This window comes from Channa argus, chromosome 7, assembly GCF_033026475.1.
Source record: "Channa argus isolate prfri chromosome 7, Channa argus male v1.0, whole genome shotgun sequence".
Lineage (NCBI taxonomy): Eukaryota > Metazoa > Chordata > Actinopteri > Anabantiformes > Channidae > Channa > Channa argus.
This window is the reverse complement of record NC_090203.1, coordinates 16370630-16394052: the sequence shown is the minus strand read 5'-3', so window position 1 is coordinate 16394052 and position 23423 is coordinate 16370630. Positions and strand designations below refer to the sequence as shown.

General features: G+C 36.4%; 1 protein-coding gene across 2 annotated transcripts in view; it reads right to left on the bottom strand.

The window, feature by feature from the left end:
- The window catches only part of cdkal1 (CDK5 regulatory subunit associated protein 1-like 1), a 196009-nt gene that overhangs the window by 30056 nt on the left and 142530 nt on the right, over positions 1-23423 (bottom strand). For both annotated transcript variants that reach the window (XM_067510364.1, XM_067510365.1), the window contains exon 12: positions 19755-19817. In XM_067510364.1, the coding sequence (XP_067366465.1) occupies positions 19755-19817 (63 nt within the window). The remainder of the gene's footprint in view (positions 1-19754; positions 19818-23423) is intronic.

Genomic DNA, 23423 nt, shown 5'->3' with positions numbered 1-23423 from the left:
CCCTGCAGTCATCCCATTAGAATAGCAGAAATATAAGTATGTGTTTTGATAAGAAATACGAAAAAATAAAACATTATAAATAAATAACAAAAGAGACAAGCATCAAGGCCATCGTGGTGACTCTGTGGGATAAGGCGAGGACCATGAACTCCTAATGCCTGATTTGGGTTCAAAGCTGACCTTCAATACACATTCCATCTCCATCTCCTTCATTTTTTGGACCTTTAGCAATTGTCCAAATCCAAATAAAAAGGGATTGTTAAATGGTAAATGGTCTGCACTTATATAGCGCTTTTCTACCTATTGGCACTCAAAGCGCTTTACACTGCTTCTTTTTTACCCATTCACACTCACAATCACACACACACTCATACACCGATGGGGGAGCTGCTATGCAGCTGGCCAACACTCACCGGGAGCAACTAAGTTGGGGTTCAGTGTCTTGCTCAAGGACACTTCGACATGTGACCGGAGGAGCCGGGGATTGAACCAACAACTGTGAGATTGGTAGACAACCGCTCTACCTTCCTGTGCCACAGTCGCCCATGATTGTTGTGATTGTTTATTGGAAAACGGATTATAACCAGAGAATCGTTTGTTTCTACCATGAAGACAGGAGACAAAATAATTCAGCGGTCACTCAATGTAACTGATTATACAGGATTTCCAAGTAAAAATTTGAAAAGGCTCCAGAATCCACATTTTGTATATGTACATTTTCTGGTCCTCAGTCTAATTGTGGTCTAATATTTAGCACAACAACATTCAAATAAAGAAACTGATACTACATTCAGGTAGTAATTTAAGTAGTTATAAATTAAGGATAAAAATATTGCAATCTACAGCTCAGTAATAAAACTTTTGATGATCTCCACTTTTGATGAAGACAGACGACATGACAGCTTTCCAGAAGGGAATCTTAAACCACAGTTGCAGTATAGGTCACACAAATTCTGCCTAATCCATATGAGTGGATGCTCTTTTTTATTTGTTTTTTTGAGTAGTTATTTGGTGACATAAAAAACTGTGTCTTGGCATAGTTAACAGCTTTTACTGAAACAGTAGGTGATGTAAAAAGTCACATTTGAAGAGCTAATTTGATTACTTTGATGCATTTATTTATTGCAACCATTGTATTCTGAACTGATTCTGCAGAAAACGTATCAGAAAAATGGCTGTGGGAACTTTACTCAGCATGTTATAACAACTTTTATAACAGAGGAGGGAGGACTTATGACCTATATAGCAACCATAGTTTAAGATGGCTGCACTTCTGAGGAGCTGTCATGTAGCTTAGCTAATCTTTATCACTACTGATATTACCATCAGGTAAAAGAGAAACATATAGATCTACATTTTACAACTCTGGTTCACAATAGAAAGAAACTAGGAACCAGGAAGGATTTTAGGTAATTATGGTAGTTATTAGTGTTTGGTTTTCACATTATGTGTTTCTGGCCACCTTTTACCAGGCTTCTTATAATATTGACACAATAACCTTTGCTACTTTTTTTACTACTTATTATTACTGTATAGTATTCCAAATACAAAGGGGCAAGAATTACACATTTTTGTAAAATTTTTTTAGTCAGGTTAAATAATCAGAAATCAACAAATTTTTCTAATTAATGCTTTCAAATCTCCAGTCGTCAGAGTATTACAGGTCTTTATCAAGTGCTTTATCTCACTGAACTGTTTTTTTTGTCCTTTCCTTTTACTTTCAGTATTTTTCAACATAAATGAAAACACAAGATAGAGAATCATTTAAATTTCTAAAAAGTAAAAGAAAAAACAGATAAGTCAGAATCCTCATCAGTAAGAGTCTGACTGACTTCAGCAAGATGAGACTTGAATGAGCAAATGGCTTTCAATCACAAAAGGGGCAATATTAGCACTTCAATAGTGTTGTCTGATTTATGGCAGGGGGATCAGATTGAACTGACTTAGTGTGTACACACACACACACACACACACTCCGACATAATGAACAGTAATCAAAGGGAATAGTTAGTAATCAGTCAGAGCTTTGAGGGGCTAGGCTGCTAACACATCTGTGCCATTCAAAGGAGCAGTCATCAACCACAAGTTCACATGTAGCTAAAGACCAGGATACATAACTTACTGCTCCTATTAAACCACTTCAAATAAGCATGCAAGATTTACTGAAACTATCAATTGTGACTTTTAATGGTTATAGTGAAAGTGTTTTTGTGAGTGCAGGGTCTTGATGGGCTTTAACACTGACTAAGACATGTGGACTAACAGCACTGTAATATAATTTAAAAAATGACTGGAGTACATATTCAATGGAATCAATGTTCGGTATTTATGACCGTGATACAGTCATTCAAGTGTAAAGAAAGAAGTCAATGAACATGTGAATTTTCTGCAAAGATATACAGTATGGCATACTAAATGCACATCTAGCTTCAAGTGGTGTTTGGTGGATGATGCAGGAGGCGTGCTGGCAGGCAGAGCTGGCTTGATTGAAGGGTAATGGCACAAATGCAAATGAGGGGCTGATCTAAATGGCTTCAGCACTGTTTGAATATGCATTATACCGATCTATGTCTTTCTGTGTACACAATTATAAATGTGACTCTGCATAGGCTCATAAATAAAGGTGTGTCCTTGAGCGATATACTCCGCGCTAGCCTCCCGGCCTCGCCTGTGGCTGCCCACTGCACATCCCTGATGGATGTATTAAATGCAGAGAAACAAATTTCCCTGTAACATGTATGTACAAATTTATATGCAGTCAGTGACAACAATAAGAGCTTCTGTTCAAATATGTGACTATGCTGTGTGACTTTGGGACCATTACCACTAACAATATATTTGACTGCCTGAAGATGTGTGTGTAGATTTGAGGCGTTGGTTGCATGTATGCTCTGGTTTTCAGTCTAAACGGCCTATACGCCTGTTGTTCCAAATCTGTTTGAGAAAGCAGAGTAAATATACTATACACAAATTAGCCACAACATTAAGATCATCTGATGGTTTGAATATAAATACGTGATATAGTTGTAATAAATTAATACTTTTATTAATTACTGTACATGTTTTACCATAATTATTATAATCAGTTTTGTTTAAATTAATTTCTTTCTTAGTGGAGTACTGTGTGTGGGGCTGTGTAGCTAAAGACAGTTCAGAGTGGCTATGCTGACCCTTGTTCTTAATGACATTATTAAGTTCACCAGTAGTAATATTGTAGCTGATTGTTATATACAATAATTCATTATGTATAAATGTAATAATAATATGTATAACTATTAGTAGAGTTGCACAACACACTGTGTAAATGATAAAGTAAGGGCAAAGAGAAGGGACAGGCCAGCATGAATGATAGAAAGCGTCCAAAATCAGATACTACTTCAAGCTGAAAAACAAAAACTGCAAATTTGCTAAACTGAAAAATTGACCTGCAAAATCACTTCAATGCTTCAGCATCTCAGCAGAAAACAGCCGGTCCACAGAGTGAACCAAAGACGACCAACACAAGTTAACATTAATGTAAGTTAGTGTTAGTTATTAGTTAATTAGTTATAAATCATATAAATCAATATGATTGTTATGATATCCCTAAATTAGTAAAGTTTTGCTTAAGAAAATAACTGCAGATAATAATATGCTGTAGTTAGTTTGTAAACCAGTGAACCATGTTATTATTGTGATGGTCAGAGGTTACATTGGGTCGCAGTGCACAGAAGCTGATCTTTGCGAAATATCAGCCAACTCCTTCACTTGTGACAGTTTTGAACATTACTCTGACCAAACAAATTCAGACTTTGGCTCTGCTGCTTTGACTTATTAAGTTGTTGTAACTTTCAAACTGCAACAGAATCCATGTGTCTCTCTTCAATGAGAGGAGATGCGTGCTTTTGATACACAGCCGTGGTAACTTGATTAATTACTGTATTTGTGCTCTAAGCCCCTTTTAGAAATGCACTGGAATTCGGACATTATCCTGACTATCCTGAGGGGGGGGTGCATGTGTGAAAGCAAATGCCAGAGTGAGACAATGCTGACACAATCCAGACTTTATCCTCCGAGCCCCCAGTACAATTGATCAAATTATCAAGAATACTCAATTACTAAAATAATTAATAGCTGCATCACTACTTTGTCATTCTATATGCTTTGTCTGTGTAATACTATTATACTGAGGGCTTTTTCTTCATATAAAGATAAAACATGGATTCTAAAAAAATGTGCATCATATTTAATCACATAAGGTACAATGGATACACAAAGAACTTGTGTTATCACTGTTATGCTATATGTATAACTCATTAAATAAGTTATCATATCACATATTGTTCAAGCAAGCTAATGCTAAGTGATTTTATTCTAGAACCTTAAAACAAACATTTAGAAACTACCTACTCTAATACTCTGTAATAGTCCATCATCAACACAGCTTAGGTTAAAAGAAACTTTTTTTAAATTACATTTTATATGCATTATGCACCAACTGGACCCAATAAAAACCTCAAAGCATAGTTTGCACCTCCGTTAATGTTTTATTACATTTATATTATCTATCAAATAACATAAGCCACACACAACGGAAAATTTACCCCACAGTTAGTAAACAATCTTATGTCCTTAACTCTTCTCTAAATTCTCATATAGCTACTGCCACAGGTTTAAAAGTTTATACGCTAATCAGAGTAAACACAGTTATCCTAAAGAATACACTGTTGATGCCACAGGGGCATAAATGCACTGGTTGTGTCTTAGCTCAGTGGTAGCTTGAAGGCTTGTTGTCACAACATGTGTTGTCCCGATGAACAAAGCACTCACCAAACAATGTGATTACACAGTGGCCTTGCAATTACTGTGAACACAATGCCTCAGAGTACAACACTTAAATGCACTGTACTCACACACCTGCAGATGGAAAGGTATGCCTTAGTGTCAAAAGCATATCAGGAATAATATTTGAAAAAAACAGAATAAAATATGTATAGAACAACCCCAGTGTTGAAACATAAAAATATTACCATATTTAGAATTTGAAGGCAGCAACACCATCAATGATGAAGAGTAACTGAACTGACCTACCTGCAATCCAGACCTTTCACATATAGATAATATTTGGCACATCCTAAAACGAAAATTCTGGGAACAACGGCCCAGGACTGCAGCTAGAATTCAGACAAGAATGGTACAACAATCCTATACTAAACTCCAGCAACTGGTCTCCTCGCTTCCCAGGTGTTTACACACAGTTGTTAAAAGAAGAGGGGATGCTATACAATTGTAAACATCTCCCTGTTCAAACATTTTAAAGTTGTGTTGCCATCAAATTCAAATTGAGCTAATATTTTTTAATGAAATAGTAAAATGTTTCAATGTGTGATATATTGTTTATGTTCTATTGTGAATATGGGTTGATGAGATTTGCAAATCCTTGCAATTTGTTTTTGTGTTTTACACATTGACCCAACTTTTTCTGAATTGGGGTTTTATATCTCCAGATATGCACACACAAAGAGTTGTAGGGATAATTTGTTTATGCTAGAGTTCCTGGAAAATATTGCCCTTAAGGTACCACATCACTGCTGCATGAGAGGAGATGACTGTGACTAGTCTTTATCTTCATTTCCATCTCGTTTATATTCTGTCACTCTATGCAGGCATGCTTCTACAAGAACTGCAACATCTGTTTGTCTTTTCTTTTTTATTTTACTTCCTTGTATTTTCTGCACCTTGTTGGCAAATGAGTCACCAACTCTCTCAAACACACATCCCCATAAGCTGTGTAGACACTGAATGTATTCATAAATGATTGTTATACATGGAAATTGAGGTCAATGCTAAAAACTAGAATACAGACAGATTTGACAATGTTACAGCTGCGACCCATAAACAAAACAGGGGGCAAGTAGTCATCATTATCATAGGAACATGTGCTGCAGATTAGACATGAACTAATATGAATCCACATAATGTACTGTGTGTACTGTACAGGTGATTCGTAATAAACAATAGTTTTTTTCCCAATGTCTTTTAATTATTTTCTTATTAACGATATATAATGTTCAAAGTAAGGCTTAGTCATTTTCTGCCTTTTCTTACTTTACTCTTTTTCTCTTCTGCGTAACAATGTAAACAACATACAATGTATCTGCAGATCTAAGAGAGCTAAAAAAAAAAACCTTTTGATAGCACAAATCAAAGACCAACCTACTGATCAAACAATCTACCTAAGCCGCCAAATCAGCTAATTCTCCGAGTGAATATACCAGGTGATTCCTTATCTCAAGGGCTCTATACATTTTGGAACATTCAATCCATCACTTGACAAGACTTCAAATAAGACAGTACATTTGAGAAACACACACACACCGGTGTCCATTGAGCATTTGATCCTCCCTGCTTTCTTTCAACAGAAGCATCATGTCATCAAGTTGTCTGACAAGCCCTCAGGGCACTGGAGCTTCCTTCGAAAGGTGGACTTCTTTTAACAATATGACAAACGTACAGATGATAGAGACACAGAGCAAAAAGAGAGATAGAGGCACCGAGAAAAACAGAGGCCCATTTTAATGGGTCTGTGGGTCTGCTAAGCTTCTGGTAGTTGCTTATGACATTACTTATAGGCTCTAAGCTAATGCTCTCTTGGTGGTGTAAATTACATTAGAGGCTACAGAATTTATTTAGTACTAAAGATTTATTCAGTGATCAAATTATTACTTGCAAGTGAAACAGAGCTGCATTGTGTTCAGTCCATACTCTCACTTTTACCTAAATGCCACTAATATATACTGCAATAAAAATGCAATTATTAGAGGATTGATTTTCTATAGTTAAACTGGCACTATTAGTGTAATCGAAGAGGAACCAACTGAATGGGTGTGAAGAAAAGGTTTGAGCCATACCTTAGTCTATTTATTTTATTTGCAGGCACGGAATAATAGCATTAAAAAAATAAAAAATAAATAAGATTCTTTAGTCCAAAAAACTAAAAAAGCCATTATGGTTTTTATTTGGGGGTTGGGGGTGGGGGGTGGGTCCGCTTAATGAGCTTAACATCTACTCTTTCATTGGCAAGACATCAAACAACTGTTACTTGCTTCAACAAGTCTGGGCTCTAAGAAAGGCTAAGAAGGAAGAAGAAAGGGATAAGACAACTGTGGAAAAGATGAGACACCAAGAAATCATAATGATGAGAGCATAGGTTTTTAATCAGTCAAGACAGCAGACATAGTCCTTTTATCCAATCACTACAAATGTACAAAGTTCTGAAGGTGAAAAGTGAAGGAATGTAAAGAGATGATGGAAGGAAAGACGCTGTTTTAGAAAAAAACAAAGAAAAATCCGCGTCACTCACTGGATTAAAGCAGAGTTTATCCTTATTTAAATTATTTAGTTTAGTTTAGTTTAAATTATCTTTAAATTTATAGGGCCATCTGCTTTACATAATATTATGTTATATCCTGTGTTTTACTTTCGTCATAGTTACTGTTACTGCAAGAAAGTGAACACAAGCTGCACTGAATGGTGAACACTTTCGTCAAAGCCTAGTGCATTTATATTACATATCTATGGGTAATAATCAACTAAAAACCTATACTTGCCATAAGCACTGATTTCACATAAGTGTGAGATTTAAATCTGTTTGACCTATTATATAAAATGTGCTTTTCATTTCCTCTGAGTGAAACAACAATTAAATGACCTTTAAATTAGTGTATAAATATACACTCAATTATAAAATCAATAAATACCAGTGATAATTGTATATTTAGATTTAAAGGAATTTCATCTGTTTAGATTTTTTATAAGCTGGAAGGAAATTCAGTTTCAAATGGAAACCACTATTTTTCCCAGTAAGACTGATTGTGCTACCAACTTAATGTCCCGTTGAACAATATGAGTTCCGGGTGAACGTAGTTCATTGTTTTCCTGTGGCTGGTTTTCCCCAGCTTTTCCATCTTCACTTCATCTAACGATGCCTGTTAATTACAGCTATTTATTAGCCCCAAACACCCAATTAACAGCCTTCAACACAACAACTAAACACACTAATCTATACACAACACATTGAGGGACGACTTCACTAAGGATTATAAAGAAAAATTAAAACAACGGCCACAGATGTGATTAGGTGTCAAATGGCATTTCTTTTCTGTTCTTTTGTTCAACCGTATAAACAGTCAGTTCATCCTTCTTCACTGAGGGTTTTGTTTTTGCTCTTTTGTCTCACTTTCTCCTTTTCTATATGCATAAACAGTAACTGTTCTTTTTTTTTTAAAATCTTTCGGTGATTCTTTCCTTTAGTCTCCAGATCTGTGCAGGATGTTTTGACAGAACTGAGTAACACTGTTGGTCTGTTCATCACAATGAAAAATACAACTGACAAATTAACACTTTCAGTGAGGAACACAAGCTATGACTGTAAAAACACTGTAAATATCGCGACATTTAAAGGATGGAGAAATAAATTCATAATCACCCCTTAAACTACTAACATATTTGTTCTCCCTGTTAGTAAACACATTTTTTTCTTTCTTTCTTTCTTTCTTTCTTTTGTCCTTTCGGCTTATACTTGGAGTTCAGAGTCGCCACAGCGGATCATTGTCGGCATGTTGATTGGGCACAGTTTTTACACCGGATGCCTTTCCTGATGCAAATCCTACCAATATCTACCGGGCTTGGACTGGCACCGAGTTTGGGAAAGGGCTGTCGGGGGTTCAGTGTCTTGCCCAGAGACACTTCGGGACTGGGGATCGAACCACTGACCCTGTGGTCCGCCTTACCAATGAGCTACAACTGCCCCTTCCGTCACTAAATAAAAACTGCCAATGAAAAATGCAGAGGTTACAGTATCTGTAAAGAAGGAAGGAATCTAGAACAGACCACTTTCTCCACACATAAACACCAATTGTAAATGCACAGAATGAAATGAAAACTCTGCTAACTTTTCACTTTTACTAGGTTTCTCAAAGATGTCAGGAAATGGTAACGTGGGATTAATCTTTGTCACACGAACACATACAAAGAACAAAACTATAAAAAACTGCTCACTGATACTACTTTTTGCTAGCTTCATTTAAACTTTTCTTTTTTTTTACTAGATGTGCACACACACACACACACACACACACACACACACACACAGCCTGCAGTCAGTTAATGTGTCACTTTCCCCCCTGCTGTGCCCCAGTTTTTGTTCAGCTGTAATGAGAATAAAGCCTTTTCAAAGGTGATCCCACATTTGGCCCTAGACACACAGCTCATTTATAGGGCTGCAAACGCGAGTGTGTTCGTGCACATTTATCTTAAAATATGTGTGGGTCCTGAGTGTAACCTTACTATCGTTTAAATCTTAAAAAAAAACAAAAGCAGACAACAGTAAAAGCAGGAAATAAAGTTTTTGTGTGTTTAGTGTGAGAGAGAGAGAAATCAGGTTGCAGAATGAACATTAATGATTATCTAAATAGATATAAACTCATTTAGAATCTACTTACTGTTCATTCTTTAGACAACAGCAGCCCATATTATTGGATACCGGCATATTATCTCATTAATTACAGCAAAAGAAATATGTTCAAATCAAGAGAGTCCTAAATGACTTTCCTTTTGGAAAAGAAAGAAAGAAAAAGATGTCCAACCTGTATACTCTTTCAATATATTCACAGTCCTCATGTAAGACACTATATGCAAATAGTCACTATGTGATTCTTTCTAAACTTTTGTGTGTGCATGAGCGGGTGTGGTTAGTTGGTCATTATTGACTTAAGAGATTGCAGACAGACATGGAGTGAAAAAAGCAACTGAAGTTATTTGCCTCTGGTGCTTTCCCACAAAGATGAAGACAACCAAGGCCAAATAGTAAAATTCTTTATCTAAGGACAAACAATATGAAGCGTCCAGCAAGTCTTGCAATGTCTGTGGCATCTGGGAAACCCTTTCTTTGAAAAAAAAGAAAAGAAATAAAAATACTCTATAGTTAGTTGATTAAACAACAGGATAACACCACGGAAATAAGAAGCTGCAATGTGAAAAACAAAAACTTGTGTACTGCAGCCTATTCCACTTTGCTACCTTTAACAATATAAACATTCTTCAGTTATGGCACAATCCAGTTACTGTCAAAATAAAGTTCCTCTAGGCAGAGACATAACCTGTAAACATACATTAGATACATGAGATACAAGCTCTGCAGGTTCTACTAAAAATCGATAAATAATTGGCAGATTTAAAACAGTGTAAACGTTTAATTTACAATGGAAGATAAGTGCTCCGCAGATTGTTAAATGAGAAGCTAAAGTAGCTAACAAAGGTAATGATATAATTAACATTTATCAAGCCATAATAAATTAGTCCTACAGAGATGACTCAGCGCTCTGTCTTGACAAGTTTGTGTGTTATTATGAATTAAGTGGACTTAAATGGACGGAGTCAACGCAATGTTGTCTCTTTAAAGACACAACATTCCCACTCTTGCTTGCTAAACAAACAGTTCCCATATTCAAGTTAGTAGTCTGGGCTACTTGAACGCAACATAAAATTAAACAAAGATGAAGCTGACAACCCCAAACAGCATGGGTATCACAAAGGAAGGCAGAAAAGGCTCATAGGCCTGAGTGCATGAGAGCTCCAAACACATTTAGTACACTGCAGTATTTAATCCAGTTTTGCTCGCTTGTACACAGTATCTTAAAATGAGAGCTGAAACACGGCCATGGCAAACAACCCCATGCACAAACACGCATGTACATACATTCTTTATAATCAGCTGTAATGATGCAGAGCTGTGAACAGTGTGAACAGTGGCTCCATCCACTACAGGTTCTCATTAAGGAGGAATCTTTTTAATGACCCAACCTGTTGGGGTCTTTCAGCAATTGCACTCTAAAGCAATAATCAGTGTTGATAAGGTTGAACACGTACGCCCACTTATGCACTCATAAGCTCAAAGAAATTTAAACAAGCATCTTTTTATAACCTCCAATTATTTATTGGTATATTTCTACTTATTACAAAAAGACCACAGAGGCTCTAATAAATGACTCACCTTTCTGTAAACTACTGATGAAGTGACAAAGAAACAAAGATAAAGACACTATAGCAAGTTGTTACTTTGCAGTTAAAGCATCAAATCATCATGCAATGTTGCATAAAGTTGAGTAAAGAAAAAGTATTTATTTATGTACCATCAGTATTTGTATTTCTGGCAGTATGATGAAGATACAAGATACTTCTGCTTCATTATATACGATTCATTATTAAGAAGATAATGGAACCACTTGCTCAGGCAAGCAGCTGCAGATTATACTAGAGGGAACACATGCACACCCATACACACACACACCATTCCAGATAAGGTAGGCTGAATGTGAGACCTATTGACTGAATCAGAAAGCATTCACACTCCTGTCTAGGAAACCATTTAGCATCACAAGCCCTAACACCTCCTCTCCATTCATTTTCTCATCCCTTTCTTTCTCTTTCTCCACACAAACTCTCTCTCGCCACCCCTCCATTCAGATGTCAGTCACATACTACACAGTTAAAAAAAAGGTTGCTGCAAACCATTGGTTTCCTCAGACCCAATGTTGTGTGTGTATATGGCCAAGTGTGTACCTGTCTGTGTTGATGTGTGTGAATAACGCACAGGCTCGATGCCTTTGGCCCAACAAATTGAAGCAATCAACAAGCAATTACAGCACAAATTGTGTCACTTTTGAGAAAGACAGAGTGTGAGAGAGAGGGGGGGGAGTGTGCTATAGCAAGGAAAAGGGGGACAGCGCTGGTGTGAAAGAGCAGATATTATCAAGGGGTCTTATTACAAAAGGAAAAAAAAATATTGCAACAAATCAAGCCAGCAGAGCCATTTTGATTTCATTCTCTTTTCAGCTCATGTCCTTTTCCCAATTCAATTCAGTTCTGTGAAAACTTTTCCAAAATCTTTTTAAGCTGGCAAAGATGTACAACAACAATCGCTTTTTTCCCTTCTTGCTAGGCAACCTTGGGAGTATGAAAACACTCCTGGTTTCCTTTGAAAGATTCAATAGAACACTCTAAGGTTTTTATCCTCCATTACTAGGACTAGGTTAAATAGCTGTTTTTGTCAGTTTAAAGTAAAGCTCTACTTTCCACTTCTTATAACACGTGTGAGAAATAGTAACTCAAATTTAGAAAACTAGTAGACCCCTTGAAAACTGTTGGTACCACACTTCATGTTCCATGTTATCATGGCCCACACAGTTTTACAATATTTGTATGTAGGTATGTTGCAGCAAAACACGTGACAAATTCCTCATTAATATCTATATTAAAATAAACCTTTAGCCTTATTATCTGTTGAAAACTACTTCCCTCACTCCCTAATATTCAAAGATGTTAACTAAAAACGGGAACTTTGAACTTTGCATGTGTTTTTGCATAAACTGTTTGACATTTACTCAATTTCAGGGCACTAATCAGCATGACAACTATGATGTACTCTACTGTACTTAATAGCCTACAAGGTAATGCAATATTACATTTCCAATTTCTTCTACAGTAATTCACTGTGTCAAACTAAAGCAGGAAAATACAGCTGGATGACATAACATTGATGGTGAATAATATAAAGTGACAGATGGACTTTACACTTTTCTAATACAGCAAATTATGTAATAATATATAAACATATATACCACCGTGTGCGAGTGTGTGTATAAAAAGATGAACAGCTTTTGGCTTGTCCCTTCAGGGGTTGCCACAGTGGAACGTGTTCCTCACATTGATTTGCCATGAGTTTTTATGCTACATGCCCTTCCTGCTGCAACCCTCACATTTTATCAGAAATTGGGACCAGCACACAGCAATATACTGTACTTCTCACTACACACTATAGTATTAATAGACTTAATAAATAATTAACCATGACAAACACATGTTTTGCAGTATGTGTGTGTATGAGTGTGCATGCGTGTCTGTTCAGCAAACATACTGTATCTTATCTTTTCAAGCTGTGGAAAATTGGGCAGGTCAAAATTAAATAACCAAGTACAAATAGTCTACAGAGTCTAGATGATTAAAATATATGTTTATATGATTGTCAAGACAGGCAGACACAGTAATAATCCACGAATTAACCTAAATTATGCAATACATGTGTGCAGCAGCAATTACATTATATGCCTAATGCTTTGTGCTCCTGGCTGTGAGCTGTAACAGCCACTGACATGTATTGGCAAGATCTCTAGTGTGCTACCTTATCAGAATTTGTAAAAAAAAAAAAAAATAAAGCAGATGAGCAAATGTAGGAATGGGCATGATAAGAAATTTGAACAGCAGCAGGAAGATTGCAGGCTTCTGTATGTAAAACCACATCAGCTAAGTAAAAAATATCACATGGTAATGTGCTTAGAAAGAGCTGCTCAGTGTGCGTGTGGTGGATCGGTGGATATCTGGGATTATTTCATAGGGAGATGTTTTACTGGCTACAAACGGACTAAGTAATTATGAAGGTTCATCTGTGTTTGTACTTTTGTTGGACCGTACGTATGGATGTGTTGTGCAAGTCCCTGTTGTGTAACCTTGACAGATTGAGAGCATTATACCTAGCTACAATGTAACTGTACAGCAGAAAGAAAAGCATGTCTCTGGCATGGAGCATTGCAATGTGGGTGGACTATAAATGTACACATAGCGTATACATAGACAAACAGACCGAGATCTTGTTCCACTTGTTCCTGTTGCCTTTGATGAAACAGAAGACTTATTATCTTGTGTGGAGATATTGAGATATATCATTATCTCATTAATCAATCATTTCAAAAAAGGTACCAATAATCAATAATGGAAATGAATCTTGGCAAGAATAAATCAACACTTCAATTCAAAACTGGGTGAGCAAGTGATTATCATCAATCAATCAAATATCTTTAAGAAATTGATAATTAATCATTTAGTAATAAGCAGGTTAAAATCATAAAAGCAGAAATTAATTATACAAATGATAATAATTAAAAATATCTATACAAAATTAATAAAAATGATTATATTGTAACACTAGTACTTTACAATTAACATAACAGATAAAACAATCATAAATGATTTTGTCATTATACAATACAATAAGTATGTAATATGGAAAATAACAGATAGTGTGTCTGTCAAACCCCCTGTGAAGTGGAGACTTCACAGGGGGTTTGGAAAAAAGTTTCCTAGGTAAGTAAGGCATCAGTCTGCTAATCACAAACATAAGATAGTTGCAATGAAGGCTCCAGCTGGGAGATATTGATTGTCACAAACAATATGTCCTTTCAGGGAGCATGTCAGACAAGTGTCCAAAAACACCCAAATCATAGGTATTTTTTCTTCTTGTTATTCTTTTTTGTTGTTATTGGCGTGTTATTTTATATCTACTACTTACATTACTAAATAAAACAGTTCATTTTCTCCACTGTCATCGATTGACCGTTCTTGACTTTTCTTGAATTCTTGAGTCCTTTGTGTGCACACACCCTGCAGTCCTTACTTATCTGTGCTAAATAGGAACAACTAGACTTTGCTTTCAACTTATGTGGGCAATAGGAGCTATTAAGAGCACAGGTGAAAACTATTTCTACAGTTTAAAAAAATTTAATGACTCCAACGTAGACCTTTCTTAAGAATTTTCTCATGGACAACCAACAAAAAAGGAAAGAAAGATATTGGTGAATGAGGCCCAATGATTATAAACACAGAGCCACAGAAACCAAACCAAAGCGAGTACTTTGGAGAACTGCAGTGAATGCCTGGAAGAGCATCACCAGAGAAGATACTGATGATGTTGATGTCTATGGGTCGAATCCTTCAGGCAGTCAGTCATATAATGCAAAAGATTTTCCAGAAATGACTTAATGTGTATATGACGCATTAGCTCTTACCCCTTAAAAGTATGTACACTGTTCTAAAATGGCTATATTCCACTTTCTATATTGATTTAAAATTACTCCAATTCCAACTGAGACATGGCACATAAATGTTGCTTCCAATATTTTAGTTCACATTGAGCGTGCTGAATGTGCTTAGAAACCAAAACATGTTTAACTGTCTGAATAAATTCAGACTTGACTGGATCAATATAAAAGGAAAGAAGACATAAACTAGTGGTGGTGAGAGACAGGCTTCTGAGAATACATGTGATCCTAAGTTTTTTTCCTTGAACACATCTTGAATAAGCATTCATAGTTTAATCCATAGTAATTATGTAATTAGAGATGGTTATCAGTTTAAAAATAATGGGAATGCATCCACTGTCTTTTATGGTTGCAACAAAAGACATACTCAACAAACAGCACTGAAAACTTTAAATACCTTTAACGCTTAAATTTAAATATGCAATTTAAGGCACTTTCTAAAGAGCAATGCAAAAACCTGTTGTCAGACAAAAGGGGACAGATGGGTGGAGAGACAAGTTAAGAGAGCATAAAAAGGAAACAAATCACCATAAGCAATATTTCGGTTTCTTTTTTCCCCCCCTTTCACTAGTTCCATTTTCTTGCCCTGAATACTCCGTTAATTAACAGAAAGAGAGAGAAAAAAAGTGTGGCAAGCAAATGTCAAGTTTGACAGAGGCTAGCCTTTCACAACAATGCAAAACAACAGCAGCTTAAAAAGCTCATTCTACAAAATAAAAGTAATTAAAAATGTCAAAAGGGACAAAAGCAGTCCACTAATTGTTCAGTTTAGCAAATGTGCATAAATATAAAAAAGTGATCTGTTGGGGAGAGTTAGTTAGACTAATTAACATTTTTTTTTTCTTTTTCTTCAAATGATAAATAATTATGTCAACTTCCATGAGGGAAACTGGGATTTCAGAATAACTGAAGGGGGAAAGATTACTGAGTGTAATTAATTATTTTCCGCAAATGCCTTTTTTTGCTTGTTACTCTTTCATTATCAGCCCTTCATTTAGCCACCTCTACTGCTCTCCCCATTTCCATCTTTCCTTTTGCTGTTTTGCTCTCTCTGTGTCTAGTATGGTTGGGCAGGTGCAACGGGCCATGTTGACAGCTTGTCCCTTCTCTCTTGCCGCAGGGAGAACTGTCACCCCTGTCATTCAAGCCCATGAACACAGCACGGAGAATACATGTGTGTGTGTGTGTGTGTGTGTTCTCAGGAGACTATGACAGTGTGGAGAAAGAGGGGCTTTGTTGGCTCTGCCAGAAACAGCTGAATGCGTGGACACACTCACACACATTGAGTTTGCTAAGAATGACTTAAGCATGATGGGAGATTCACAACCTCAACCTGTAAGGGCAGACTCTCCAGGGAATAAAACTTTACACCTGGTGACACTGTGATGCTGCAAAGGAGAAGAGTCTGTAGGTGTGTGATGTGTCCACACACTTTTTCTAACTACGCACATGGACACATTTGCACAGGGGAATAAAATGTGGTCATTCAACAATAACAAAAGAAAGACAAGTATGCTGGTAGCAAAGTGTATCACCCCTGACTTTGTCATCGATGAATAAAACAGGAATAATTACTTGAACAGAGGAGCCGGGCACAACTAAGGCCTTTAGCTAAGAAAAGCAGGCTTTAGACCATAAAGTTGCTGTCAACTTAGAAATTGCCTAATTAAACAGTGAACAATCATCCAATAACAACTTAAATCTAAGTCGTGCCCAAAGGTTGAAAATACTGTCTATACTGGATGATCCCATTTAGAAATGTGTTAAGACTGCAAGTCAAAAGAGTGAGTGTTTTTTTAAGTGCAATCTACATATGTGCCTACTGGTGAACTTGATGTTTTTGTGCTCAGAATGATACGTTGACATTGGAAAGTTGGAAATTGGAAATGGAAAGTTCAAAATGGATACTGAGCGTATATTTTATTGAGTAAAATGTATCCTGACAACAACATTTGGTGGCTATGCTGCTAGTAAACTTTTTTATGGTTGTGTTTAGGAACTTAAGGTTAAGAAAGACTGTGTTCTGTTTCACTTCATAAACAACAAGTTTATTAAACTATAAACAAAAGCCTTAACCCCAGTTATGTCTAAACTTCCATCCACCATAATCACCTCCTTTGACTCACTGATGGTTACTAAATGTAGTGCTTCTTTGCTTTCATTCACACATAATCATATCATTAATAAAATTGCTATATAAACATAATTATGGTTGGAGTTTAGCTGAACAGGAACATACATTTGAGGATAGGTTGGGTTGTATTATTACACCACACTTCTGTCAAGAGCTAAGAACAACCACTCAAAAACACAACCAAAATCTGTATTCCAAAACAAAACACAAGACTCCAACATGGCTCAGTGGGTTGCACAGTCAAGGCCTTAGAGAGCCTGTGTGTGTAGTGTGTCTGAGCCTGTGCTTCCGGTGGGGGGCACTGGCCCCAGACAAAGTGCTCTGCCAGCTTTCTGCCCACTGGTCTTTTCATTGCTGATGGATGGACCTTGTTCAGCACCATCTGGCTATAGGATACTTCACATTAATCATGGCAAACACACACACATAAACACACTTGTGTCTGTGAAACACACATACAAACACGCACACGTACAAAACCGATGAACGGTCTACATATATATTTGAACACACAAGTAAACTAAGTTCTACACTTAAAAATGAAATAAATAAGAATAGACAATAGAAAAAACAAAAACATTTTTGACAGCACATTTTTACCTGCGTTTTAGCAATTTTTCCTATAGAGTACATGAATCAGAGTTAATAAGGGAGAAAAAGAAACAAGCTTGGTACCAAATCAACAATTATCCCAGCATCCCCCCCAGACTCAGTCTTTATTAATGACCTTTTTGTCCAAATTTCTCCCTTTCCTATTTGCTACTCTTTGAACCCCACACCCCCCGACACACACGCACACACACACTCATAATATCCTTACATAACCCGCAACCTCAAAGGCCAGACACCCAAGGGAATTCAAGGTAAAAATGAAACATTATCAGAGTTCATTTATGTATTTCTATCTACCGGCTACATGGGCTTAATACAGGCTGATTTGCTTCAACATTTCAATGGTGTATAGACATGGGTAAGGACAGGCAGACCCAGGTCTGACCTATGAGGAAGCATGCTTTACATTACACATCATCACTAAATTATTTCTCATGGCTGTTCGGGTTTGTAATGCGGGGGAATTTACAATTTACAGAGTTTGCAATGAATGGAAGGATAAGACCTAAAGGAACATGACTGAAAATGAAACCTATTTGACATGTTTAAAGATGTCTGTGTGAAGGCTAGAAGTCACATTATATTACGACAAGATTACAGTGAAATTGGCGTAGTTATCACAGGCATGGCATTTCACCACAGGATGGTATGTAGCATTAATAAATGTGGCGTATAAGAGCAAGGTATAGAATAATACAACGTAATGTAATATAATTTACATTACAGATGAATATGGTATTGGAAAAAAGTATTCACTGTGGATTTCTAATAACATTTGTATGTTCCCAGCTTGGCTCAGAGTGAATTAATAAATGCAAGAACCACCAAGACAATACACAGAAATTAAAGTGTGAAATCAAACAAAATATACAGATATTGAAAATAACACAGCAGTTATTTAAGAAACCTGTACTTTACATTTACCTTGAAACAAAAATGTAATTCCTGCATTAGGTGCTTCTAATTCAAGGGTCTTTAAATGTTTTTTGCAAAGGTTTTTCCTTTCTGAGACTTTTAGCATAACTTAACTCACTGTTTAAAACTAACACTACTGAGTGCAAAAATGTATAAAGGAACAAACTGTTCCATATCTACATGTATGGGATGGAGCAGCTCAGCACAGCAGGATCAGTATGGCACACTGTCAGACTGGGGTTTCTTAACTCCTTTGAAAATCATACCTGAGAGGAAGGCAAGTTCACAAATAAGGATCTAATTTAGATGCAAATTTGTTAATGTTAATGTACTGTCTGGTAACTTTGCTCAGTTCACATTTTCAGTTTGTGTTTGTTGTGTGCTTTTGCGCTCGCTTTTGGTAATGTGCCTGTGCCTGTGCGTGTCAGTGTGTGGGAGGTATCTGCATGGTGGCTGCAGTGAAAACGTGATCTCTTTTTTATCTTTTAAATTTGTGAATTTAACAAATATACAGCATCAACCACAGGTACAAAGGTAGAGGTAAGAAAAAAAACTTGGCTGAGCTACAGACCTGCTAAATGACACAGCATGACACGACCATGGAGGGCTTCAATTACCATCATATTCACAACATTCTTTGCTGAAACTGATTGACAAATTTAATATATTTGGCTTATTGTAACCTTATACAAGGACTTCAAACTCTTGTAAGAGTATAATACATTTTTATAGCGGATGATTTTCAAAAGGCATCCTGAAATACACAAACACACTCACATTGTAGTCACAAGGATCTCATCATCATAATCATCCTTGAAGAAATGCATATTCAGTCTGTTGACAGATGTTAGCCTCATAATGTTATACATACAATAATACAGTACACACACAAACCGACACACACACTATTGTGAAGATTTATCTCTGACTTTAGAATTCAATCAACCACACACACACACACACACACACACAATGTAATCAGGAACACTTGAGCTGTCCTTATCCACCAGATTACTGACAAGAGGCAGAGAGACAACATACTCATCAGAGCCACAAAGGCCATATTAGTGATGCAGACCTTTAACTACTTTTGATGTCAAGTGAAGACTTCAAGACAGTAAGAAACAAGAGTTGCAGCTCAGGAGAACAATCCATAGAGTGAACAAAGAGAGAGGCCTCACCTTGTGGTCATAGGGATTGTAAGAGTGGAAGAGTTGAGACAGTTCTTTCGTTCTCTGCTTCTTCTGTAGAGAGTAAAAAAAAAAAGACATTAAAGAAAGTTAAAGCTTATTAAACACAACTTAAAATACAATTGAAATATTATGTTATAATATATATATATATATATATATATATATATATATATATATATATATATATATATATATATATATATATACACACACACACACACACACACACACATATATATATACATATATACACACATATATACACACACACACACACACACACACACATACATACATATACATATATATACCATGTCTGCTGACAATGCAGTCTTTGCTCTTATTGTCTGTGACAATATAAATATTTTTTTTCCTTTTCATTATTAGTCTTCCTTGATCTGCTTTATTTGTAATACTGTGGACTTGTGAAGTAGATTTTGAGAATATACAAATAAACCAAAGTACTTTACTGGTATTTAATTTTATAAATCACTATTATATCTTGAACATATTATATTTTGTGCTTGTATTCATGTGTTGTGTGTAAGAAGTAAGTACTAAATAAATTAATGTATGTAGTGTATTTTTTATTTCTCAAAACATTTCCCTATCCTCTTTTGCTTGCTTCACAGATTTAAAAAAATAAATGTTATAAATATACACAATCACTCATGTTAACTTTTGGGTTACTTAAAATCATTTTTATTAAGAACAATGCCTAAAGTAACTCATTAAATCTATAAAATACATAATGAACAATGCCCAGCAGCACTTGCAGAAAATATTTCTCATTTTAGTCCTAAAGTCTGTCCTTAACCTTGCATGTCCTTAATGTGTAATGACATAGACAAGCATGAGACATGGCTGGCTGATGTGTGGCAGTTGTTACAAGAGGCTGATGCAGTTACAAAGGGCGCTAATTAGCTTTCTGATTAGGCCATGTCTGGCTAAGGGAAAAAGGATATATGTACATGCTACTGTAACTAAAGGATGTTATTTATTGCCATGTTCTCTTTCTCTGTCACTACACAGAAATTAGCCACAATTAATACCACCTGTTGGTTTTAATATAAAATTGTATGACTAAATGCTGTTGTATGATGATGGGTTAACCACCTGCCAGCACCTACAGATAAGTGGGTAAAATCAGCTCAATGCACCTTTTTTTGGTCGAGGACTTTTATTTTTGAAATGTAAGTAAAAAGTAGATAATTATGTAATGCTTGTTTGTACCCGATACTTGCAGTAGAAATGTTTTTTGAGCCAATGCATGCACTTTTACTTAGTATAGTATTAAATTTGGGCACTTTATACAACACTTTTGCTGTGTATGGGACTCTGTTGCTGCAGACTGCTCAAAGTGACCATGCTGACCCTTGTCATCCATGACATTAAGTAAATGGTAAATTAGGACTATATTAAAATTGGTGGTGAAGGTTGTTCTACCGTGACTTTTGTTTACATGGACAAAAAGAATGAAAAGATAAACAATTATGTGGCAATTTAAAAAAAAAAATACATTAATAAAAAATTTTAAAAGACAGCAAAGGCATCGGAAAAAGGGACAAATAAGAGTGTTAGAGTTTAACGGTCGTGACTGTCTCCTTTGCCTTGAGCCACTTCAACTTTATGTGTCTCTGGGAAATTACTATTTTTTTTTTAGCACTACATCCCTACTGTGTTCTTTCCATCTGTTTATCTGTTCACTTCTGGTAAATCCATTTTTACTCATCTCTCACTCATTCTGTTCACCCAGGTGTCTTGTGATCCATACAATCAATCTCTGGTCTCGTCTGTCTCATCCTCTCATTCCTGTTTTCACCTGATTCCCTCTCATTTTTCTGCCAAAGGCTCTACAAATTCTCCAAATACTTTTATCTTCTTTCCTTTACTACATACAGTATCCCTCAATGCACCCCTCCTCTGTTTTCCCTTCATTCAGTCTCGACTCTCTTGCCCATCCTCCCCCTTTATAAGTATGTCCCTCCACAACCTCCTTTACTCTCTCTTTCTGCCTGGAGCACCTTAGGTGAGAGCAATCCTCTCATCATCACTCCTCAACACCATTAGGTCTCTTTCCATCCCTTCATCACTCTCACCATCACACCCTATTTGGTGATGTTCAGCTATGTGTGTGTGTGTGTCTTCGTGCTATTGTAAGATTCAGACCGCAGGTAAAGATTTCTCAACCTCCAATGAGTTCCCTAAAGAATTTATCCAGTTCAATAATACACAAAACACCCGTCCAGAAGAACAAACACCACAGGCACACATACAATGCATGATCACAGACGGACTCACACAATAGGTGTACAGCGATGAGCCAAAACATGAAAAGCTCCTAATGTTATGGTGGACAGAGGTCAGTATGAACAAAATGTTATGCTCACCCTGATTTATAGGTACCAGATCAAACTGCGTAACAAGAGTGTTCTGAATGCCGTGGCTTATCAGTGTACAATCCAAAGGAAGAACGGTGTGATAACATAGTGAATACAAGTTAGTTCAAAGACCAACAAACCTAAGTAAGCCCCTAAAAGACAACTGAAAGATGGGACACAGAGAAAACAAATCCCTCTATCTACCTTCATACAATACACACAAAACACAATATAAGATGTAATGTGTGTAATGTGCCTGTATGCCGGTACTGTCTCCTCCAAAGGCATTAGGATGGCTGAAGACATCAGGGGTTCAGATCAGAATAGACAAAAGTTTTGCATTACAGCTCTTATTTCCTGGTATTTATATTTTAATTAATTGAACTATATTAAACATGAGAACATCCTCATTTAAAGAAGGCCATATTTAGCTTTTTCACATTTTAGTTGTAATATAATAGTTGTGATGGTTGATGTCCACATAAAAAATGCCAAAGCTCTAAACTGTGAGCTGAAGGCATGTAGAACCTTGTGCCTCTGTTTGCTCTATCAACAAGAACGTTCTGAGCCTTTCTCACAAAATATTTCTGACAGTCATACGTAAAAATGTTGTCCACAAATAGATGTCTATTTTGAGTCCACACGCAAACCTACAATGTACTTGGTCGCATGCATCCCCACTCTTATTATATCCATGGATCACTGCTCTGCTTGGCCCACTGGCATGCTTCTGCAAGTTGGCCAATAAGAACAGAGTGAAGGGGAGGGGGGGCGAGACAGGAGTTAAAATAAACCGTTTCATACAAAGATTGAAAAAGGGCACTTCATAAATGCACAGTGAAAAAAATTTTGGGAATTGTAAAGGCATTGCACAAATATTAGCCATAGCCAAGACAAAAAATTGTGAGAGCTGTAAAGAAAAAAAGAAAAATCAACAGTGAGAGACATCACCAACAATCTCCACAGAGCAGCCATGAACACAATCCACCATTTTAAGAAGATGCTGTGAGTAGAAATATAGTGGCCATACACCTCATCAGCAGTAAAAATTAATAGACTAGGTTGAAATTTGCAAAACATGTAGTATAGAGAAGAGCCACAAAAGTTCTGAAACAAACTTTTATGGTCTTCTGCATCAATTTAACCTTAATGAAAATGATGGAAAGGCCCACGCCAAACCACCGAAGCTCAGCTGTGAAGCATGGTGTAGATAGTGACGTGTCTTGGGCTTGTTTTTCTGCTTCTGGAAAAGACTCTTTATTGACAATATAACTCA